The sequence below is a fragment of the Nyctibius grandis genome, chromosome 5, assembly GCF_013368605.1.
Source record: "Nyctibius grandis isolate bNycGra1 chromosome 5, bNycGra1.pri, whole genome shotgun sequence".
NCBI lineage: Eukaryota > Metazoa > Chordata > Aves > Nyctibiiformes > Nyctibiidae > Nyctibius > Nyctibius grandis.
Window position 1 is genome coordinate 57,246,114 of NC_090662.1, and position 20,282 is coordinate 57,266,395.

Genomic DNA, 20,282 nt, shown 5'->3' on the forward strand with positions numbered 1-20,282 from the left:
CTAGGATCGTGCGACAGGAGGAACCAAAATAACGTGCTCTTCATCTTCTCCTTAATGCCGTAACACCTCCCACAAAGCTTGCTACCATCTGGAGGAGTTGTTATTTTCACATTACCTGAACACACCTGTTGTTTCCCATTGATGTTCAGGCCAGTCTTAACCTAAAATTCTCCTAGTGAAGCATCAGAAGCTCTGACGTGTGATGATCAAGGGAATGCATCTACATAGTGTATGGTGTCCATTCAAAACTGTCTCTTCTGGTAGGTGGCAGGCTTAAAGTCATTTGAAAATGAAATATTCCACTGTTTAACTTGTGTCCTGTCCTGTCCTTCAAAAGGGTGAGGACGAAAGGCTAATAAGAAAAGGTTGTTAACCCTTGAACATTATCTACTCCCATGGCTGTCCTACAGTACATGCCAGTATTGCCAAGTTTGACCTCAGCTGATGCAGTAATTAAGATGGATGTGGCGAAAGAATCATTAGTGTAACAAAACTGTGTTTTGCCAAATGTTGTGTGGCAAATGGAACTGAAGCTGAGAGAAGCCTGTAAGATTTCTACGGCTAAAAGCTTGTAGAAAACGTAGCCTCAACGCTGAGAAAAACTAACCTAATCCCCCCAAAAACTACACAATGATAAGAAAACATAAGCAGAACACTTAATGCAAACACTTATTACTCTAGGTATGTATGTATGTATGTCTCTTGTACTAGCTAAAGGAAAGAATGATTTGACCTTGGATCCCCTGCAAAGTCTGTACACGTATTTCAACCAGCACGTGTCCCAAAACCCAGATTGCCCAGGGGATGCACACGCTTGGCATTTGGGAATGCAAGGGAGAGCAGGAGGAGGGAGAGGCAGCATTGCTTATAGCCTCAAAGCAATGATAGCCTGTACACATGAAGCACCCTAGAAAGGCCAGGGAAAGGCAAGGCTGCACCCTGGAGAACTCAGAGGGGCTCTTAAACCCAAACAGGGTCTGCAGTTAGGACCCCCACACCCACTTCCAAACACAGCAGCCTGGCAAACATCCACCTGGGAGTGCTACCACAGCCTCAACCGCAGGTACAGAAGATGCTCTGGAGGAATTATTCTCCCCTTGTAATTCAGTACTTGTCTCTACATGTGTTCACTTGAACACAGCTATGTGTTATCATGCACTTATGTACTGAGGCAGCACTGGGCCACAGCCCAGCCCTCCTGGATTCAGCCTAAAATCCTGTCTGCTGAAGGCTGATCCATACCTGGGCATGCCAGCTTTAATTTAGACTTTAAAATAAAACTTTTAGCCTTTCTGTTTGTGATGGCTGTTAGCATGACCTCAGCATAATCACCATCAGAACACAATTTGTCCAAGTCAGCAGAGAGCCTCTAGCGATAGCTCTGAGATGTCAAGGATTTTATTCATCTTCACAGCATTTTTAATTTCAAGATACTATCCGCGCAGCATTACTCATCCAAGAATGAGATGTGGCAGAAGAGCACAGGGCTGCTCACTCAGCTTTACACACTTTGCAAAAGTAAATAATCCAAAGTGTATTATTGTGCCTGGAATTCTCTGGACAATTTGGGTGTGGGTGGCCACTGCTGTTGTCCTCATAAAGAGATGGAAGAGCCTTATCTCACTCTCTGTGAGGAAATCTCTCTTTCCTTGTAGCCCAAGCTGAAAAATTGCACAGGAAAAGTAATCACTGCCAGGGTGCAGGGCACTTTGTGATTTTTGCAGGTTGCAGTTTGAGATCTGCATCCTATGGGGGTGCGCAGGCTGTCACTGATGTGTCCTCCTCTGCAGCTCTTCCACAGCTTACACTAGGCAAGGTCACCTAACTGTATATGCCTCAGTTTACTTGTGAAGTGAGGTTAAACATTAAAAAGCAACAGACAAAAGTATTTCTTAAGATTTTATAAATATCTAAAACCTGGAACTTTAAAAGGTATAAATTACTCAACTGATATATCAAGAAGCACTGATGAGGGAATGGGAAGTCAACAGTAACAAACCACTTTAACACCGCATCTCCACACCCTGCTCAGAGAGGTGCTTCACTGAAAAGAGGTGCAGTCTCTTCACGTGCCTGGTGTACCTGGCAATGCTTGGCAAAACATTAGCAAACAGAGATACTGTTTAGAAATCTTCATCATCGAAGGTCTCAGTGCACCTCAGCATCACAGTCTCATAATCGAGCTGAAGATCTTCTTCCTGAAAGCCCCCCCGCAAAGTCAAGCAGGATTAAAAACCACAGGAGATGATTGTGTTTCAAATATACAGTGGGTTGGTCAAGTGCTGACATGTGTCAACTTATGTGCCACGAGCCCTCCTTCCTCTCTGCATCAACAACCAGCACTTGTCAAGTGCCTGAGATGCCTGATGAAGAACGGCTCAAATTTTCAACCAATTTCTTTCTAAAATCACAGGGCTCCACCCTGTGTCTAGTTACATCATTTAGACAGCTGTTACTGACTGTGGTAGCCAGTAGGCTCTGAAGATACGAGAGCTTCCTTGAGCCCTTAACTTCTACTGACTTCAGGCTTTGCTGCTCTTTTAGCAACAGAAGGAAATGGTCTTCTCTTTCACCAGCTTACACAGAATAAGCAGCTCTTGAGAAATCAAAGTCTAGGAGATGAAAGTGTTCAATGCCTGCAGTCCATCCAGTCCACCTTCTGCATTGATGCAAGACTCTTCAGGGCAAGACTGCTCTTAAAAATAGGTGCTGTTTATAAAACGTATCACTTAAGGAGCACTAAATCCCACTTGCTTGTCAAGTGACTCATCTAAAACCCATAATTTTAAAAGAAAGCATGCCTTTGAAGATGCAAAGATGCTCAGTGCTATTTATAAAAAAACCTGCTTTCACTTAGGTATTGTAAAACCTTTGGACGCCAATCTAAATTAATTCTTTACTGCCTTTGCTGCTAAGCATCTCTTATGAAGTGACCTTAAGACAACAGCTCTTGAAAAATGACAAGATTGCTTAACTAATCTCATGCTCAGAAATATTTCTCTACCACACACCATGGAAGCATGCTCCTGTTCTCATTTTTGGGTCACTGTCCTTTTAAGAGCTCTCCCTTTCTTTGTCCAAATGATCTCCTCCCTCTTCTTGTGTAAGTCTTTCTCAAGCATTTTATACCAGTGGGGTGCATGCCCTTGGCAGCCTTGAGAACCAGGGCAGCAGCTCAAGAGGAGCTGCACTCAGTGGATCTGTGACTACAAAATGGTGAACATACAAAATCTGACAGTAGCGCTTCATACCTGGACAGTTAACCAGAAATGGCATAACATATCACTGGCATGTAATGACCAGCAATAAAACCCGTCACCTCATCAGCTCTGCAGATGAAAGGAAAGGAGACCATAGGCTGCCTTTTGTATTTCTGTCGGGTGCACATCGCATGCCTCGCCTTAGTACTGTACCTGCTACCCACCTCTGTATCTTCTACAAGGTGTGTGCACAGTGCACCAGGACATCACTTTATCCTTTGGATAATTTATCCCAGCACTGCCCAAACTCCTGGGCTAGTGTAGTGCAGGCACAGGTACTACATCAAGGGCAGGGGAATTGTCTGCAGGGGTTCAGTCTCACCCATAAGGTAAGCAGGAAGGGCTCCTTTCCCTGTCAAGTCCAGGAGTCTCCAATGCCTTGAGTAGCCCAATTTCTGGGGTAAGGAATGTAGCTTATACTGAGCTCTCTGCTGCTGCCTGAGTTGGTGTGTTTCAAGATAGCTGGACCATCTCCTATCCCCACTCTGCAACCACTTCCATAACTGCCTGAATCTGTTTGCTTTGAGATGGAGCAGAATTTCTGCTCTCAAAATAAAAAATTCCTGTCAGTCATATTTTTTTTTTGCCTCTTGGCAAGTCTCTCTAGGTGTGCTGTACTGCAGTTATCTAAACCAAAACAGATTGTGACCTTCACATTATGAGTGCTCTCTAGCCTGGGTGATTTCTGCTCAAACTCCCTTTTTATTCTCATATCACAGACAACTCAAAGTTCCTGTGTAAAAGAAGCACATGCAGCCTTTTATTTCCTTTTGGATCCACTGAGCTCAGTCACCTGCCAATTTGCAGTACTTCGGCTTCTTTTGCTGCCTGTCTTGCCATCATTCCCATTCTCCTAGTCTCATTCCAAATGTCCCTCTTTAAGGCTTGAAAGAGACACTACCTCTTCTCATACCACCGCATCTGGGAGCTGAGAGATGAACTTGGGCTCACGTATAACAATGCAGCACCACGCAGAAGGACAGAATGGGACCACCTAACGCTGCCAGGCATGATATTCACAAAAGAAATTTAAAACCAGAAAGTACAGTATCTTGCCTAAAGCTTTTCTTTCTTTTCTAGGGGTGCTCAGTTCACGGTCATTTACACAAACACAGGAAGAGCTCTGCTCTCATGCAGAATATAGCTATTCACAGACCAAAGGGCTGTGTAGATCAGTGCCTGGTCTCTGACAATGGCCAGGAGTGGATGTTTAGACAAAAAGTGCAAGAATTGTGCATGCAGTGTGATCTGTTCCACAATATATGCTCCCACATTATGGCAAACTGTGCTGTGAGGACCTTCTGAGCTGGAAATTGTATCTGGACCTTCAGATTTAGTAATTGTCAATGGATCGATGCCCCAGGAGTTAAATCTGGTAATTTGCACGTACAAGTATTTTTTAATATGTTGTTCATTCATTTCGTTGGGTGCTTTCTAGTTCTTCTGGTGTTAGACACAATGAATAATCATTCTGTGTACCAAATCCACACCATTTAGGATCAAAATTCTCTCATGGTACCCCCTCAGTCTTTTTTGCAGAAGAGTCCTACTCTAGTGGCTCCTGTTTAATGTCTTTTGCTGTGCCTGCTGCCATTCTCTGCACCTCCTCTAGTGCTACTGTCTCCCTGAGATGGGGGGAACCAAATGGCACACAGCAGTCACTATGCAATAGATTCAGATAGTGGTGCAATACTAGTTTCTGCTCTGTTTTCTGTCCCATCCAAAACACCCTATTTCCTTCAAAGGAGCATCTGCTCAAGTAACAGAGCCTGGGTGGAAGCTAGGTGATAAAAATTAGCAAAACAGTGGCTACTGTGGAGGTACAATTGACTCTGAGCCCAAACAAGCATGCTCTTGCTGAGGGATATCTCCCTTACAGTCCTCTACCTATGTGCAAGCTCTGAGCCACTTCCTTGGCAGGAGGGCAAGAAGGGGAGGAAGAACACTGCAAACACGATGACTTTTGTCTCAGCAAACCTGTAACAGTAGGCTGAGGTTAAGAGGCAGATCAGCAGCTGTTTATCAGCTCTTTCAAGAACACGAATACCCTACTCATAAGGCCTGGCAGCGGAGGGCTCATGGTAGGGAACCTGGCACCCAGACAAGCAGAAGCTGGTCCTGCTGAGCTCAGAATGAAGCAGCTGGGGCTTAATGGAGAACTGCAACGTGAGCTTCGCCTGCTCTGATGAAATCACTCAAGCTTTCCCACAAGGACCTTTCATGCAAACAATAAAAAAAAAAAATCCTCACGTCATTTGCCATGTTGAATAATATTCGAAGCAATAATAACGCCTCACACTTTGCCTCTTACAAAGGCAATCCTACTGACCTTTTGAAATGACACATCTGAAGTGATGAACCCCAAGTTCTTATTTGTAATGATTCTGGACAATATGGTCAGAAGCACAGAAAACAGAAATCCCTTTCTGACAGTGACAGAAATACATTGCTCCTTCTATAAGGAATCCTTTGGCAAAGCTTACCTGGCAAAACTGTGTATTAGCAAAGAAGAGGCTTTTTAGGAAGTGAGTGATCTGCAGATAGAGTCTGTGGAGATCCTCTGGATTTTCAGATGTGCAGCTTGCAAATGCTGGACTGAAAATGGAACCAGATACTATATTTAATTTCCTGTTCCCTCATTTCTCCCCCTACTTACTTTCTCTTCTCCACATTTTACTTATAAACTAAAAAAGATTCAAATTGTTTTCAAGATGATTCTGATATTAAAGACAATAGCCAAGCAAGACAGGGAGGAGCAGAAGTGGACATATTGACGAGATGATATTGTCTAACAAATGCAAGGAAGATATGTAAGAACAGAGAACAGCAATACAAGAAACCAGTATGACAACAGAGAGATCCACTGATACATGACAGCTGTTACTGTAGTAACACTGTTTTGGGGAAAAGTATATATCCGTTATAACAGAGAGCAACAATGGTTTCTTGGTAGTGTATTTTGTAGGGTTGTTCTTTCGTCAAGTTTTTGAGTAAATGCAGCAATGTGCTCATGAAACGACGTATTAGCTATCACTGGCAGGTTTGTACTCAGGTAACACATAACTTTGACAAAAAGCTAAGATATTCATTCTGGACCTTGCCTCTGTATTCTCCCTGGGATTTTACAAAGTTCTCCTGTCACACCTCTGTCCACAATTACAAGGCATGGAGTGATAGGGAAGGAAGGGAGCAGGATAAATGTTGACTACTGAAATACTAATCTAATTTGGGACCTAAAACAGATTGCAAAGATGATAGCAATACATTGCAGTATTAAGCAATACTTAATCTTATTTTGAAAGCAAACAGCAATTGTGACCTAATAAATGTTATTTAATGGATACATATTTGTTAAGCTTTATTATGAATTCAAGTATATTCTGATCAACAGCCAAAACAACGTTATTTCCATTCATTCTGTTCTGGAAGTGCAAGGTGGAATGGTGGTGAAAGAAATTCACCTTAAAGAACTCTCTAAATATGGAAAAATAAGTAGAAAATGGGATTTTAAAAAACAGATTAAAAATGCTATATGCAATGAGAAACAATCCTAACAAAGACTAAATAGCAAGAATGCATAAAAGATGAGTCATAACGTGATTTTCCTCTTGAGGAAAGCAACCCTTTTCTTTCTTTGGTCTACCAGGAAAAAAATCAAAGGCAGTGCCAGCTTTGTATCTGACGTGTTCTCTTTTAGGTAACTCATCTGACCTGCAGAGGAAAGAGATGTTATTATTTGATAGGTCTTGTCTTTCTCTGATGTTAATGTTCAGGTCAACCACACCTTAGCTTGATCACCTCATTGTGATGGAAGGAGGGTACTTGAAAAAGTTAGGGTAAACAATGTTAAGAAATTATCATTTTTGTCTCATTAAATGAGAGTACAGTTTATGATTAGCTGACTTATCCAGGGAATGCCTTATGGTCCTCATAGACCTGTTAAGCGAGAGACAGAAAAGGAAAACATTACAAATATTGTAATTTGAAAAGATAGAAAGCTATGCAGAGTGGTGAAGAAAATGAGAAGGATGCCAGTTATCCTGAAGTGACAGAGTGCTCTTATAAGCGATTCTTACTGATTCTGCCATAAATGCCTATTAATTGTTTCATTTTTGCACCTTTTGCACCTGCTGGAGGCTGCTATTCTAACCATTTACTAAAAATTAGGCACAAAAAAGGAAGCTAGACTATGCCTTACCCCACAGCAAACTTGCTGTAGAGTATTGACAGTGGTCTATTAACTTACCCTGTCTAGCAAAAGGGGTGACTTTGTCATTTACCTCTCGCTAGACATTCCCCGAGTCTCGCTTCTGTCAAGGAAACCAGCAGCAACATTAAACGCATCTTCAAACATCACCTGTCAGAGAAAACACTTCAGATGTTAACATATCCAGCCACCTAAAAGTTTTACCTAGGGCATCATTTGTAAAAATTAAGTCTTTGAAAGCATGATATTCTTTCTTTCCATTTAATGTGTATGTTTACAGGTAGAGTAAACCAAGACGGTTTTGTGGAGACAGGAATAATAAGGAAAAACTGTATTTCATGACTAGGAACACAAGGTTAGTCCATTCCCTTAGTCCTGTGCTTCAACCTCTAGGAATTAGACTTAACATTACATCTCTCAAAAAATCAGTAAAAAAACATGAATTGTATCAGAGACTTGACTGCGGGCTGCTGATTACGGCTAGAGATCTCAGCTGTACCAGCCAGTCTCCCCAAATCTGATTCCAGTGTGCGACCTGGCTTACAAAGGAGTTTGGATGCTCCCTGTGACAGACCGATAAGCTCATTAGTTCACTCTGCCATAATGCAGTTCACACATTTTCTGTGCCGTAAATTACTGCACATGCAACATCCCCATGGCATTTCCTAAGGACATCAGCAATATGAGTTGTGCCCTGTGACTCAAAAAGAACTTGTCAATGTAATTTACTTATATGCTGAGGGTGGACATCTGTCTCTCCCTTGCAGCTAATAAAATTACACGTGTCTTTGAGCAGATAGTTGCTTAAGTAATGAGTGCTCCAGGAACAGTTTACAAAGAGTTGACTGTTATTTCATCTCTTTTTAACAAATGCCCATGTCTGCTCAGTCACTGATTTTTTGGCTCTGCAGAGGTGCATGGCACAGGCAGTCATTAGTCCTGTGCCACTGGAACTGGTCTACAAATACTTTCTCTTTGCTACCACGTGCTTTGATGAAAAAAAAACACCCAACCCAAAACACAGCAGACCTTGGCAAACTGGGTATTCCTTCTGGATTTCGCTCATCTGTGCTCCTTGGAGAGTTCGCAGAGCACAGTAACTGTGTAATTCTTGTTCTTGCTCCCTCCCCTTGGAGCAACTTAGAGCAAATTTAACTGTCACTTGCCACAGAAACTCTACAGGTCAGTGGAGACTAGCAGGATTACTATCACTGCACTCCTATAGCTTGCTGTGTATCTTACCAAGAGAGACTTCAGTGCAGATATTTACTCAAAGACTGCTTACTGACTCCACTTATGCATTCAAGTGGTCTTGGGAAACCTTAATTACAACTACTCTGTTTCCAATTAAAAGCTGCAGAGCCAACTAACAACTGAAGGTCTGGAATTTGAGAGGCAGATGATGTGTGTTACTGAGCACTTACTTCCTCTAGTGTGGAGACTGAGGAACCACTGGCTTCCTCACTGTTACCTCGGCTGTCCCTCATGCTACCTTCAGTGCACACAGGCTCTTGGCAAGCAGCCTTAGGATCCATGATGAAATCTCTCTGGATACAGTACTGCAAGATGCTGTCTCTCCTTTCTTCAGAAAGCTCTTGCCAGAGATGGGAAACAGCCGTGGAGACCTCAGGAAGAGCCATCTCCTTGGTGCAAACAATTCCATGCTCTATCAGCAGGTCCACTGAGTGCTTATAAAAATACAGGTATCTGTAATGAAAGGAAAGGGAGCATCCCTTAAGAGCGGGCTATGAGGCAGCCATCTACTGTAAATGAGCAGGAGACTGGGGAGTAGCTCTGATTCATAACTACTTCGCTGACTCCCCCCTCTAAGACTTCATACAATTACTGAAGGTTGCCCAACACTGTTTGAAGATTTTAGCAGCTGCATTCTGCCAAGATTTCATCTGCAAAAGGCCGGCGCCAGCCACGGCCTAAGCAGGACTGCCTCATAACAGAAGCTCCAGGCGCTGCAGGCTCTACTTGTTGCACAAGCAAACCTCATTCTGGCATTTCATAAATTTTCACAGAATCACAGAATGTTAGGGATTGGAAGGGACCTCAAAAGATCATCTAGTCCAATCCCCCTGCCGGAGCAGGATTACCTAGACCATATCACACAGGAACGCGTCCAGGCGGGTTTTGAATGTCTCCAGAGAAGGAGACTCCACAACCTCTCTGGGCAGCCTGTTCCAGTGTTCGGTCACCCTCACCGTAAAGAAGTTTTTCCTCATATTTATGCGGAACCTTCTGTGTTCCAGCTTGCACCCATTGCCCCTTGTCCTGTCAAGGGATGTCACTGAGAAGAGCCTGGCTCCATCCTCATGACACTTGCCCTTTACATATTTATAAACATTAATGAGGTCATACCTCAGTCTCCTCTTCTCTAAGCTAAAGAGACCCAGCTCCCTCAGCCTCTCCTCATAAGGGAGATGTTCCACCCCCTTAATCATCTTCGTGGCTCTGCGCTGGACTCTCTCTAGCAGTTCCCTGTCCTTGAACTGAAGGGCCCAGAACTGGACACAATATTCCAGATGCGGCCTCACCAGGGCAGAGTAGAGGGGGAGGAGAACCTCTCTTGACCTGCTAACCACACCCCTTCTAATACACCCCAGGATGCCATTGGCCTTCTTGGCCACAAGGGCACACTGCTGGCTCATGGTCATCCTGCTGTCCACTAGGACCCCCAGGTCCCTTTCCCCTACGCTGCTCTCCAACAGGTCTGTCCCCAACTTGTACTCATACATGGGGTTGCTCTTGCCCAGATGCAGGACTCTACACTTGCCCTTGTTATATTTCATTAAATTTCTCCCCGTCCAACTCTCCAGCCTGTCCAGGTCTCTCTGAATGGCTGCGCAGCCTTCCGGTGTGTCAGCCACTCCTCCCAGTTTTGTGTCATCAGCGAACTTGCTGACAGTGCACTCTATTCCCTCATCCAAGTCATTAATGAATATATTGAATAGAACTGGTCCCAGTACCGACCCTTGAGGGACTCCGCTAGACACAGGCCTCCAACTGGACTCTGTCCCATTGACCACCACTCTCTGGCTTCTTTCCTTCAGCCAGTTCACAATCCACCTCACTACCCGATCATCCAGACCACACTTCCTCAGTTTAGCTGCGAGGATGCTGTGGGAGACAGTGTCAAACGCTTTACTGAAATCAAGATAGACCACATCCACAGCTTTACCATCATCTATCCACCAGGTTATGTCCTCATAAAAGGCTATCAAGTTGGTTAAGCATGACTTCCCCTTGGTGAAGCCATGCTGAGTGCCCCTAATGATCCCCCTATCCTTGATGTGCCTAGAGACAGCACCAAGAACAAGTTGTTCCATCACCTTTCTGGGGATGGAGGTGAGGCTGACCGGTCTATAGTTACCCAGGTCCTCCTTCTTGCCCTTTTTGAAGACTGGAGTGACATTCGCTTTCCTCCAGTCCTCAGGCACCTCTCCCGTTGCCCACGACTTAGCAAAGATGATGGAGAGTGGCCTAGCAATGACTTCCGCCAGCTCCCTCAGCACCCGCGGGTGCATCCCATCAGGGCCCATGGATTTATGGACGTCCAGATTGCTTAATTGGTCCCTGACCCAGCCCTCATCTACCAAGACAGATTCCTCCTCTATCCTGACTTCTTCTGGGGCCTCAGGGGTCCGGGGCTCCTCAGGACAGCCTCCAGCAGTATAGACAGAGGCAAAGAAGGCATTCAGTAACTCCGCCTTCTTTTTATCCTCTGTCTCCAGGGCCCCCACCTCATTCATCAGTGGGCCTACATTGCCTCTAGTGCTGGCTTTACCTGCAATGTATTTGAAGAAGCCCTTTCTGTTGTCCTTGACCTCTCTTGCAAGGTTTAATTCCAAGGAGGCCTTAGCTTTCCTAGTTGCCTCCCTACATCCTCTGACAACAGACTTATATTCCTCCCAAGTGGCCAGCCCCTCCTTCCATGATCTGTACACCCTCTTCTTCCACTTGAGTTTGCCCAGCAGTTCCCTGTTTAACCATGCAGGTCTCCTGCTACCCTTCCTTGACTTCCTACTTGTTGGGATGCTCTGATGTTGAGCTCGGAAGAAGCAGTCCTTGAATGCTAACCAACTATCTTGAGCCCCCTTACCTTCTAGTACCCTGTCCCATGGGATTTCCCCTAGCAATTGCTTGAAAAGGCCAAAGTTGGCCCTCCTGAAGTCCAGGGTTGTAATTCTGCTAGCTATTCTGTTCCTGCCACATGAGATCCTGAACTCTACCATCTCATGGTCGCTACAACCAAGGCTGCCCTCAACCTTCACCTCTTCAACCAGACCCTCCTTGTTAGTGAGGATAAGATCCAGCAGCGCTCCTCTCCTAGTTGGCTCATCCACCATTTGCATCAGAAAGTTATCATCAATGCACTGGAGGAACCTCCTGGACTGAGGATGGCTAGCTGAGTAGGCCTCCCAGCAAATATCAGGGTAGTTGAAATCCCCCATGACAACCAGGCCCTGTAATTGCGAGACTGCTCTCAGCTGCCTGTAGAAGGCCTCATCACCCTCCTCATCCTGATCCGGTGGCCTGTAATAGACACCCACAACAGTATCACCCCTGCCAGCCTGCCCCTTAATTCGCACCCACAAACTCTCAACTCGCTCCTGATCCGCCCCTGGACAGAACTCAATACATTCTAGCTGCTCGCTCACATAAAGAGCAACTCCACCACCTCTCCTTAGCAGCCTGTCTTTCCTGAACAAGACATAGCCATCCATGACCACATTCCAGTCATGCGAGGCGTCCCACCAAGTCTCTGTAATTGCCACTAGATCATAGCCCCCCGACCGAACACGGATTTCCAACTCCTCCTGTTTATTCCCCATGCTGCGTGCATTGGTGTACAGGCATTTCAGGGAGCAAGCTGAGCACACCGATTTCACCCCACGGGGATGGGAGGCCTCCTGGTCTACCTCAACACTAGAGCATTGCCCCAGTGGTGCAAGCCCAGCTACTACCCCATCCGCCTTCGAATCTAGTTTAAAGCTCTCCGAATGAGCCCTGCTAATTCCTGTCCCAGAACCCTTTTGCCCCTACGACATAAACCTTTCCCATGTATCACTGTCACACCTGTTGTCTTATAAAACCAGCCATTATCAAAGAACCCAAAGCCCTGCCTGTAGCACCAGTCTCGTAGCCAGGCATTAATAGAGAGAATCCTACTATTCCATCCCACGTCATCGCCTGAAAATGGAAGGAGGGAGGAGAAAACAACTTGTGCCCCAGACTCTTTCACCAGCCGTCCTAGGGCCTTGTAGTCTTTCTTCATCCCCCTCAGACTACGGGATGCAGCTTCTTCCCCACCTGTCTGGAAGATCAGCAGGGGGTAGTAGTCTGTGGCCTTCACCAGGTTGGGGAGTTTCCTGGTGATATCCCTGATTCGGGCTCCAGGCAGGCTGCAGACCTCCCTGTGATGGGGGTCAGCTCTGCATACTGGGCCCTCAGTTCCCTTTAGGAAGGAGTCTCCAACCACTAAAACTCTTCTCTTCTTCCTTGTGGAGGAGGTAGCTATATGCCTGTCAGGTTTTTCTGACTGTGGTGGGACCTCTGATATAGGTTGCCTCTCCACCACATCCCCATTGGACCGGCTGTATTCCACTAGGGCTTCATATCTATTTCTCAGAGGCACCTGTGGAGGCGAGGTAGGCAAGGAGGGCACTCGCCTTTTGCCATGGCCATAGACTTGCCTCCACTCACTCCTTTCATTTAGGTTATTGTTTTCCACCTGAGAGGGGCAGAGTGCAGGGGTCCCTCGATCCTGGGAGGTCTCTGGCAGGTGCTCCCATTTTTGTTGCAGGGAGGGCAGAGCCTGGCTCCACCAGTCTATCTCCATTTCAGCCTCCCGAATGCTCCTAAGCCTTTCTACTTCGGCTATTTTTAGTTACTTGCCTTTGTATCCTGAGGCTTTTACACTGTAAGTCACTTTTTATACTTCTACTGGCATTGCACTACACTTAAAAGCCTTGGCTGAGGTCATATCCAGATGTATTAGGTACTACACATGCAGACAGAAAGAAACTACCCCAGGCCTGGATGCTCCGACTTAAATAAGCATGGGAGCTCAATTTCCTCCATTTTACATCTGAAGAAACGCATCCCTAAGACTGACTTCTGTGCAGTCGATAGTGAAACTGGCAATTGAACATAAGTGTCACAATTGCAACCTGGTGACTAAATCTCAGAATGAGCATGCTGCTTCTGTTAGCAATGTGTGGCACCATGAACCAGGGATAATCATGTCTGTTTTGGAAAGCAGCACTGAAGGTTATTTTACATTTATTAAATGCTTAGAGTTTTTCAGATGAAAATAATAAGATCAAAGGAGTACAAACCAAGAATTCTATAAACAGCAGTCATTGTTACTAAGTTTGGGCTCAAAATGATTCCTTGGAAGATGTCCCAAATAAGCACATTTCCTGATTAACTGAACAGTATTGCATGAGAAAGTAACTCAAAATAGTTCAGTCTTTTCTTTTTTCTTTTTTTTTTTAAATACTTGTTCCAGCAAACCAGTATTGAAAATCTTAGGATAATTCTGCACACAAGTATAAACATGTTTAAACTCCAATTTCCATACTGTGGAGTATTTTCCACCATTGCTGGAGACAAAATACTGGAAGGCAAATAAGCGTTCTCATGTAAGGTATTGTGCTCACCATGGATTCTGGATGTCCAGCTCTAAACAAAGGATCTGGAGTTTCTTAAACAGAATAAGATGAATCACCATTAGACTGCTTTGCTAAAGAAATTAAGCTTGAACAATGATTCAACTATTTCATTCCCAGCTGGAAGGAGACAACCACATTTTGCATGGGACAGAGTACTATGTAGTCCTACCATTGCAGCTCCTGCTCCTGGACATGGAAAAAAAAAACCAGTCCATTGAAGCTCAAAGCATTTCTGATGCTGCCCAAACAATATGATTAGACAATCACCAAAAGGCTGTTATTTTTTTTTGCTGAAGAGTCCCTATTGTTTTATGCCTGTTATAAAAGATCATTTTTTGAGAAGAATTAGCTATGAACCAACCACAGTCTGCCAGAGTCCACAGAATACAGGCCCTGGTCTATCTTGTCAGTGAAGAAGGGGAAAGTCAGATGTTTACGGCTCTGTCGTGCAGTCATTGATGAAATAGAGCTTACTTCCCCCAGAAAATCTTGATTCAGCACATTTCAAGGTCTTGTAAATGATGCCTTACTACAGCCACCTCCGATTCTCAGAGGAGCAAAAGCAGGAACAGTGGCAGGAGGCTGGTGCCACCTGCTGGCACAGCTGCAGTCGCATTTTGCTGAAAAACTCCAGAATCCAAGGGAATTGGAGTTCAGAGTTCAAAATTCAAAGCAAAAGAGAAGAAGGAACTGCAGAAGTTTTTGTTTATGGCAATGGCGCTGCGGAAGAGGACACCAGCTGCAGCTGTGGATTCTCCTGCACCGCATATTCTTAGCTCTGGAATGGTTAGGGTGAAATTGACTGTACTTGATGGGACAGGATAGATTAGACACCCATCTGTTTCTCAAATCTCAATTAAATGATCATTCATCCTTTTGGAAAAGCATCCACGACCTCTAAGTACTTCCTAGTGCTGTCTGACAGCAAGGGGAAGAATGTGATGAACAATGTACTCAGTCTTAAGATAACAATAACTTTGAAAAACACAGTAATTTTACCGCTACAACTCCAGATTAAAATACAGGGACCACTGACATGAGAACAGTGGTCTTTCACTTTTAGGTCTTGCATCAGGACTTACGAGGTGATCCTAAAGGGGGTTACAGACTCACACCCACCATGTAAGTATTTAGGTTCCCCTCCTGCCCCCCATGTCGCACACATCTTGAGAAGTGCTTTCTGATGTCTTCCAGACCACCGCTATTCTTCAGCCTGCAGGCTGAGGACTACATGATCTTCCCTTGCTGCGTCCAGCCTTACCCTGCTCTGATCCCACAAAAAAAGTACTCCAAGCTGCCAGCAGCTAAGGGTCTACTTCTGGAAGGGGCAACAGTGCTCAAGCTCCTCATAACAACGCCATTAGAGGCAGGATGAACATCCCTGTGGGGGAGAGTATCTGCCTACCTCTGCACCTCCCCAGAACACATACAGCTAGACTTTTGAGAATTTCATCCGGTGCAGCAATTCCCACATTCCTGAAATCTATCCCCATTGCATTGATACAACTTGATAGCGGTAGTGGTACCACAAACACACAAGGACATGCACCTGCGTAAATAATTCTGGATGGATAACCTCCTATTCCACTTGAGCTTGCCTGTTAAACTGCTATTGTTAGCAGTATGTTGCGTCTTGCTCTGCAAGCCATCTGGACAGCGGTGAAGCATGGCCACACAGGGACTGACACACTTGAAGGAAAATTTTATATCTTTCTTGAGGATGGGTGGAAAATCCTCAGGGATTTTCCAAGGCCTGAGTGCTGGGGACTGCTATGATGCTAGAAGTCCACTCACATGCAAGTCACAGGTAAGGGACTTGGGAGGTGCTCAGCTTCATCACCAGCATGGCCAAAGTTGCTGGCACCAGGCTTCTGCAAGGCAGATGCAGGCTCCAGCAGGGCTGCACGAATGCAGCGACGGGATGCACAGTGTTAATGCAAACAAATTAAAAAAACTGAAGGCAATGTGGGGTGCACCTACCGTTCAAATTCCACCAGATCCGGGGATGAAGTGTCTGGAGACTGGATAAATTCTGGCTTCCCATCCTCGTCCATTGTTTGTTTTTCACATTCTTGAATCAAATACCAGACGGCAGAGTCACTCTCACTCACAGCTTCTGAGGCTGATGCAGTGCTGGAAAGAACACACAGGAAAAAAAGCCACCTGAACAACTTCTTAACTGGATTAATAAAGACCTTGTCATGGTCACTCCAGAGTCCAGGGCCATTCTTCCCACGCCAGCTTTCTCCTCCTCTTTTTGCTTTGCAGGCAAATGAGAAGTCCTTGGTGGAGATGAGCTACACAGAAAGTTAAGGAAATATAAGCAGTGACTGGAAATGAGACCAACAACATGCCTAGAGTGTTTGTGCACTGGACGGGATTACAGGGGTTCAGGTGAAATCTCTTCATTTTTCCTCATGATGAAAGGCCTCTGCTTGGAAATTCAGTAACAATGACAAAGAGGTTCAGAGATGCTGGGATGGAAGCAAATGCAAAGTATTATCATCTTTCCTTGATTGGTATAAGCCCTTACCTGTGACTGCTGAAGTGCCTCTTGACATAGTCCTCCTTGCCTACCTCCAAGCTGGACGGGTTCCCATCCTCCAGACTGAAGGACCCTGTTGTCAGCAGAAAGTTACTGTCACATCAGTGGCACTTTTGGCTTCCCTCTCACCCTCAGCCCCAATCAAACAATAATTTCAACGACTGGTCCTTCACGAGCCAGAGCTTTTCATTAGGCAAAAAATATGTGAAAGGAGAAACCTCTGCCCCTCCTACAATGTAACTAGCAATATTGGGAGTTTGATCATTGGGGAACTCAGAATCAATGCCTTCTTCCTAATGTTGGTCTGACAGAACTGATGGTGAAAACAATCAGAAAATCAAAGTCCAGGCAAGCACTAGTCAATACAGTATTTTGTGATTGCCACATTATGAGCAAATTGCATGTAAAAACCCCTGACAACCACAAGCAGTATGAATTGTACATATATGCAACCAAATACAAGGGGAAGTTTACCTCCAAACTCTCCTTGACCAGCCTCACTGCTTGTGATCCCTTCAATTTAGCTCTGTCAAACTATTCCTTCTACCTATGACTGACTTTTATGGGTTATCCGAGGATGTGGGTTCCGGGGAGATCGCGCATTTTAAGCACTGGGACTTTAATTGATGCAAATTATTGGAGGTTCAAGTTGCACGAAAAGCAACGTTTTTTTCTAGCCAACAATAATTTTGACACTTGAAGGGACATAAAAATATGTCCTAAGTCTCTACTCCATCAGCCCCTAGTCGTACTTGCTGCCACTGGAGGCAGTGGCCAGCATCAGTAAACAGAAGGCACACTGTCGAGGGCGTGAAGCCCCGCAGCAGGAGCTGCCTCAAGTGCTGACAGCACATGCTAGACCGGCGTGACGTGTGGTGTTGCAGGCAGTAATGGAGAAGTGCATGAAGACAATCCACCAAGCTGAAAGAAAACAAAACTGCAGCATCTCTCTTACCCATTTCTATTAGAGTGAATTAGAGGCTTCCATTTCCTATACCAGCAAATCTTCAGCAGCTTCTCTGTCCTTCCCCCTTACCTCACACCAGAGCCTGCTGTTCTGAAGCTCTGGCTCTGCTTGACTCGCAATGCTGGGTGCTCGTCACGGCTGTGACTCGCACTGTGCCACGTTGCTGCGGCTGGGAGGAGCAGAGTGGGAGCCCAAGCGTGCAGCCCGGGGACCCACACCAGCCCCACACCTGCTGGGGGTGAATCGGCAGCAGGGTGACAAGGGCACTCTGCCTGAACGGCCTGCTGCCATGGGATAGCAGGAATTACTTGTTTCCTTCCTTCACCTGGACTAGACTGGGGAGGGGGTAGGAATGACTGAGAGTCAGAGGGGCATTTCCGAGGTGCAGTGCTTAGTGGGTCAATAAACTTTTCGCTATCCCTTGCTTATTGCTACAACTAAAGCCACAGTTGGCTCTAATGCTTTAATGGGCTCAGCCATGTACCTATCTGTCTCTATTTAACAAATAAATAAAAAACAAGTCCAGGCACTCTGTCCAAGGCAAATACTTGCATATGGTTACCTTTCATCTTCAGCAAAGAACTCAAGGTTTGCTCCAGCTTCTGGATAGATTTCTTAGCCTTATGCAAAACCTGATACTAAACATAAGAAGAAATCAGAACTGATTGCTCTCTGCTCTGACTAGATTCATGTTTTAACACGCCTTGGTTGTTTTCTTCACTTTTCCTTCATTTTGACCTTCAGTTATCTCGATGTCTCTGTGAAAACAACTGTGTTGTTTCACCAGCTACCCTTATGCATATGAAAAGGGGAAAGAACTAATACCAGAGCAAACTTAAATATAGAATATAAATATTTGGGTATATATTATGCAATACATATACATAACACCCAGTCACATAGACATTTGCTACTTAACTCTGATCTTCTTTCATCAGCAACTGGTCTTGTTTGGATCGTTCTCTTCTTGGAGCATGTCCAGAAATACCACGCTGTGAAGTCTTGTTGGATGTCTACCAACTTTAGGCATAAGACTTTACTAATCATTTCCCACGAGAATTTTGCTGGGAGAAGCCTTTGCCATGTTCTACTCTCAGCTACACTGATGTAAACTGGAATAACTTCAGTGCTTTCCTTCATCATTTATCGAAAGCATAACAGAACATACAGCAAATGCATTTAAACATACACATCTCAAAAATATTTCAAGATTTATGTGATTGGTGAGACCATCCACGGTCGCCTTAGACAGGATGTCTACCTTGCAGAGTTTTCACACTGGATATTTTAGCCAGACATGAAGCACTAGGACTACGGGTGAACTTCTGTATTTAGGCTCCTGAAGATAATGAATTTCCTTGTCCCCCAAAACCCACACAAGGGGCACATGATACTATAAAAAAGCAATTTTAAGAATTGGTATGTGAAGATACTCCCTTCAGACTAGACAAAATGAGTATCTGTTTAGTCTTGGCTTCTGAGATCATGTTTAACTTGCATCTTGTTTAGAACATGGCAAATTAAACTCTTACATCAAACTGCATGAGAGGTAAGGGGCTCAGCAGGCACAAGCCCCAGATATCAGTATTTTGCATGTTCAGAGCCTCAGAGCCCTTTACAAGGACAATTCCTGTCCTAAACAGTCATTACCCTCTCCATTTTACAAACTGGAACACTGAAAGTAATCAATCTAACTAAATGAACTGGTGGCAGAGTTGAGGATAAAAGGACTCCTGATGTTTATTCCTCTGCCTTGAGCATGGAATCCATCTTTTCAGTAGCATTTTGGGTCAACTTCATCTTTATCAACAATTTTGTTTTGATTAAATACTTTCTTAGCTTAGTAGAGACTGATAAACAGTACTGGTGGTTGTTTTTTTCCCTGACTTATTTTTCCAGAGTGTCTTGAAGACAGAGTGCACCTCATAAGGCTAAATGAATTACTCCCTCCCCTATAACTTCTGTCCCTAAATTCACTATTCTGATTTCATAGCAAAATGCTGTGAAATCAAGATAACTTCATCATGGGATCCCTTGCTTTGTTTCCAAAACACTATAAAGAAGATGCAAAGCTATAAAGAACCTGCAAAAATCCCATAAGAAAAGTGCAGATAAGGCACATGATAAACCCATGACCCAGAGACTACAAAGTGAACTATTTGCTTACGTTGAGCTTGTAGCTTTAAAGTAAAAGAGATCCAGGAAAGCTGCACACAGTGAAATTACACACACACTGGCACCCGTAAAGATACAGTGGTCATCCTAATAAACCTAGTTAAATTTAAACACCCGTGTAGAATAGTGATGCATAGAGAAATAGTCACTGCTCCGCACCTTTGAGGCTGACTTGTCTGACTGGGATAAAACAGCTTCCCGTAAGCCGCTGAAGAGTCTTGCCAGCGAAGCCCGGTTGCGTGCCTGTGACAAGCGCCGCTTTGCCACGTTGGGTTCTACCTCTTGCAGGTGTTTCAGGGGACTGGGACTCACTCTGGCATGTGGCTTGCTACAGTCTCCATCTGCCTCCATCGAAAGCTGCAATGCAACGTTTATTTATACTGAATAAATATATAAGCAAAGAAAAAGAAATCTTACAGCCTGCGTAGTGGACAGATAAAAAAAG

At 44.7% G+C, this 20,282-nt stretch overlaps 1 protein-coding gene across 1 annotated transcript; it reads right to left on the reverse strand.

The window, feature by feature from the left end:
• Positions 1–2,123: 2,123 nt before the first annotated feature.
• On the reverse strand, positions 2,124–20,188 carry STRA8 (stimulated by retinoic acid 8). The gene is made up of 8 exons (XM_068402315.1): positions 19,997–20,188; positions 18,225–18,300; positions 16,684–16,768; positions 16,131–16,283; positions 8,892–9,174; positions 7,541–7,617; positions 5,744–5,855; positions 2,124–2,198 (listed from the first exon to the last, which is right to left on the reverse strand). Exons 1-8 carry the CDS (start codon positions 20,186–20,188, stop codon positions 2,124–2,126), a joined length of 1,053 nt encoding a protein of 350 aa, XP_068258416.1.
• Positions 20,189–20,282: the final 94 nt, after the last annotated feature.

Excerpts from the sequence above, each read along its gene's own strand:
- STRA8 (XM_068402315.1), bottom strand. The coding sequence starts at position 20,188 with ATGGAGGCAGATGGAGACTGTAGCAAGCCACATGCCAGAGTGAGTCCC. Across the intron at positions 9,175-16,130 it reads GATCTGGTGGAATTTGAACG|ATACCTGTATTTTTATAAGC; the intron begins GTAGGTGCACCC and ends CTTTCATTACAG. Across the intron at positions 7,618-8,891 it reads CAGTCTCCACACTAGAGGAA|GTGATGTTTGAAGATGCGTT; the intron begins GTAAGTGCTCAG and ends TTTCTCTGACAG.